Consider the following 3,748-nt stretch of genomic DNA (forward strand, 5'->3'; position numbering starts at 1 on the left):
TTCATTACTCTGGTAAAGACAGTTATGCCGTTCTCCATGTTGGATCCAACATCCCTAACAAATTTATGTTTATAAAGTGTTATTGTCTGCTTGATTTACAGTAGGGTCTTGTTAGTCTGTTTGGACACAGACATACTTAGCTCATAATGTGTAGAGAACTGTTCCTTGATGGATAGGCTATTGTACAACACACAGAGCTATTTTCCTTTATTCAGGACATTTAGAATGACAACACATTACAGAGTAGCCTAGTGGGATTATTCACAAAATTATCTGGTGATCAGGTTATGAAATGTCATGACAAAGACATGTTAGTTTCCATGTTTCACCTGAAATATTAAATTATATATAGTCTTAGGTGAAGTAGGTCTATGTTGTTGTTAGGTGAAGTTATGGGTCCTACAGTAGGTCTATGTTGTTAGGTGAAGTTATGGGTCTTACAGTTGGTCTATGTTATTGTTAGGTGAAGTTATGGGCCAATTTGTTAAACACTTAGTGTACAAGCCCTCATTGTCAGGCTGATGTTAAAGCTAGCCAAAGAGCATTTTACTGGTTGAAGTGTTTTTTAAGTATAAATCAGTTGATATGCGACAATAACACAAACATATTAAGTAGGTGATTCAAGCGAGTCTTACAATTATAATCCATATTTAATGTGAAATGCACTCATAAGCAACCTGTAAATGGAGGCTATTTTTACTGTCAGCCTATGAGAACTCCCCTGAGTTTCCCCCACGGTGGTGAATTAGTGAATAGACACAGAGCTTAATGTGAGTTTCCTTGAGTAGCACTCCTGATCTTGTGCTGTAATATTCAGAATACATTGTGAAAACTAAAATCTTTGCTCACTATTTTTTGCTCCAGGCAGATATACTACATCCATAACTAGTGGTTTCCTCATTACCAGATATACTACATCCATAACTAGTGGTTTCCTCATTACCAGATATACTACATCCATAACTAGTGGTTTCCTCATTACCAGATATACTACATCCATAACTAGTGGTTTCCTCATTACCAGATATACTACATCCATAACTAGTGGTTTCCTCATTACCAGATACACTACATCCATAACTAGTGGTTTCCTCATTACCAGATATACTACATCCATAACTAGTGGTTTCCTCATTACCAGATATACTACATCCATAACTAGTGGTTTCCTCATTAGCAGGGAAGTGTTTCTGCAATCATTTTTGTGTGCGCATTGACCTCGTGTCGCAATTTTAGCAAACACAGAAAGGGGCCAATATTGGAGACCAAAAGTCATCTGGCACACTGCTTAGGGTTTCAACAACTTTAAAAACTTTTCTAGTTACTACTAGTGTGAAAACAAGACAAAATATGATTGTTGCTAAGTTGACTGTCTTAATTGTCAAATATTTTAACAGACGTCAATTGTTGTACAACTTCATGGGTATGCTCTGGGCATCACCTTTTACCTCAAATAAACAGTGGATTTCTGCTGTTGTGGACCTTTAACCATCTGCCTGACTTTGTTCTCACAGGAGAGAGACGGAACTATTGGGATCCTGGGGATCCTCAACAACATCATGATGCTGACGAGGCAGAGAAGAGTCTCTCCAGATCAGAACTCCTCAAGAAACACCAGCGAGTTCACACAGGAGAGAAATCTCACTGCTGCTCTGACTGTGGGAAAATATTCAACTCTTCACTAGGCCTTAAAATACATCAAAGAATTCACACTGGAGAGAAATCTTATGGCTGTGATCAATGTGGGAAGGGTTTTACTCAGCTAAACAGCCTGATAGTACACCAGCGGACACACACAGGAGAGAAACCTTATGGCTGTAATCAATGTGGGAAAAGTTTTACGACATCTAGCTATCTAACTATACACAAGAGAACACACACAGGAGAGAAACCATATAGCTGTAATCAATGTGGGAAGAGTTTTACTCAGCTAAACAGCCTGATAGTACACCAGCGGACACACACAGGAGAGAAACCTTATGTCTGTGATCAATGTGTAAAGAGTTTTAGTACGTTTGGCTGTCTGACTGCACACCAGAGGGCACACACAGGAGAGAAACCTTATAGCTGTGATCAGTGTGGGAAGAGTTTTACTACATCTAGCTGTCTAACTAAACACCAGAGAACACACACAGGACAGAAACCTTATAGCTGTGATCAGTGTGGGAAGAGATACTCTGATAAAAGATCTCTGATCAAACATCAGAAACTACATGAAGGAGTTGTTTCATGATATCAGTGAAATAATGTCACAATGTAGAATGTTTTAACATTGTAGTAGGAGTATTTTAATAACGTCAGAATGTAGAACCCTAAACGTTTGTCCCCTGTTCTATTGATTTCAACATGATATGGATATTAGCCTCAGGGGGAAAAATCCAGGCTCTGAAATGGAAGAGTTACTATTTATGTGATTTAACAAAAAGTGACTAATAAAAAAAGAGCTGTGTTATACTCACCACGTTGGTGACCCACTGGAATCACAATGCAACACTTCAAAATGTAGCTAGCTGTTTTCTACAAATTGTCCTCTAACCAGTGATGTACACATTATTCCCATATTCCATGTGGTTTTTGAGCTGTTAGTTTTAACAGGACGTGCAACCTCATCTCCCTCCTCTCGCACAAATGATTTCAACATGATATCGATGAGTGATGACAAATAAGTGTTGTGTTCCTTTGTTCAGCGACCCCTAAATGTAAATGCATCACTGTTGCCCTGCTTTTAGAATATCAGGGTTCATTCTCAGATGTGCCAACCCAAATGTACTAGAGCATGACATTGGGGACTGGGCCCCGATCCAACAACATGCCTATCTAGTGAACCCTGAAAAGAGAGAGAAGCTCTGCAGTGAGGTGGAAAGTTACTATGGATATTGCAGGAGTTTCCTCTTGAAATCAGACATGTCTGTGGTAAGGACAACTTGGTTGCTGATTGTCTCAAGGGTGGGCAGTTAAAAAGTTTAGTGTTTTGTGTTTAGCCAGTGTGTTGCCATGGATCACAATTTATTTTGACTGCACGTTTTTCCGTATTGGAGATGAGTTTTGTTTGGGCTCGTTCCAAGGGGACGAGAGTTCTAGAAGCTAGTGAGTTTTAGGAAGATGAGAGTTCTAGAAGCTAGTGAGTTTTAGGAAGATGAGAGTCCTAGAAGCTAGTGGGGAGAATATATATATTTTTTCTTGTTTATAATTGTTGACAGCCAGTAGACACCATGTTTATATTGGTGAAGGTGAAGCATTGTAGTTGATTATAATGTGAAATAGAAGTTATTTTCAACTAGTAGAAAGAGGAGGAAGGGAAGCGCTACTAAGGTACACAATAGTAAATGTTGGTAGACAGAAGGTGCTCTTTGGTAAAAGGGGTGAGTAGGTCATCAAAAAGAAAGGAGGACCAAGACACTCTTCATATAATTGATTAAAATGCCTTTATTAGTATGGCATGTTCAATAGAAACAATGTTTTTGTTTAGAATAACTATTTATTAAATGTGCTACTTTGACCATGGCCTCCAGTCTCCCCTCTCCTGCAAAGTGAATTTATCTGAAATGACAAGGCTTGATCTCTGAATGTGTTTCTCTGTAGGCTACATACTGAAACCTTAAAGCTACAATCCTTAGTTACTAATTCCATTATTGGACGGTTAAATTTTGCGGGTGCCAGGCAGGATCAGCTGCAGAAGTTATTAATTTTTTTAAAGATGACAATGGTGATCTAGATATTCACATGACAATATTTACACAATAATCTA

General features: G+C 38.6%; 1 protein-coding gene across 1 annotated transcript; it reads left to right on the forward strand.

Moving 5' to 3' along the window:
- Positions 1-371: 371 nt before the first annotated feature.
- Positions 372-3,381, forward strand: LOC145876394 (uncharacterized). Its single transcript, XM_082972174.1, has 2 exons — positions 372-384; positions 1,515-3,381. The coding sequence occupies exons 1-2, from the start codon at positions 372-374 to the stop codon at positions 2,231-2,233; spliced, it is 732 nt and encodes a 243-aa protein (XP_082828300.1). The 3' UTR covers positions 2,234-3,381.
- The last annotated feature ends 367 nt before the right edge of the window (positions 3,382-3,748 follow it).

The sequence above is a fragment of the Salmo salar genome, unplaced genomic scaffold (assembly GCF_965601325.2).
Source record: "Salmo salar unplaced genomic scaffold, fSalSal1 ptg000587l, whole genome shotgun sequence".
Taxonomy (NCBI): Eukaryota; Metazoa; Chordata; class Actinopteri; order Salmoniformes; family Salmonidae; genus Salmo; species Salmo salar.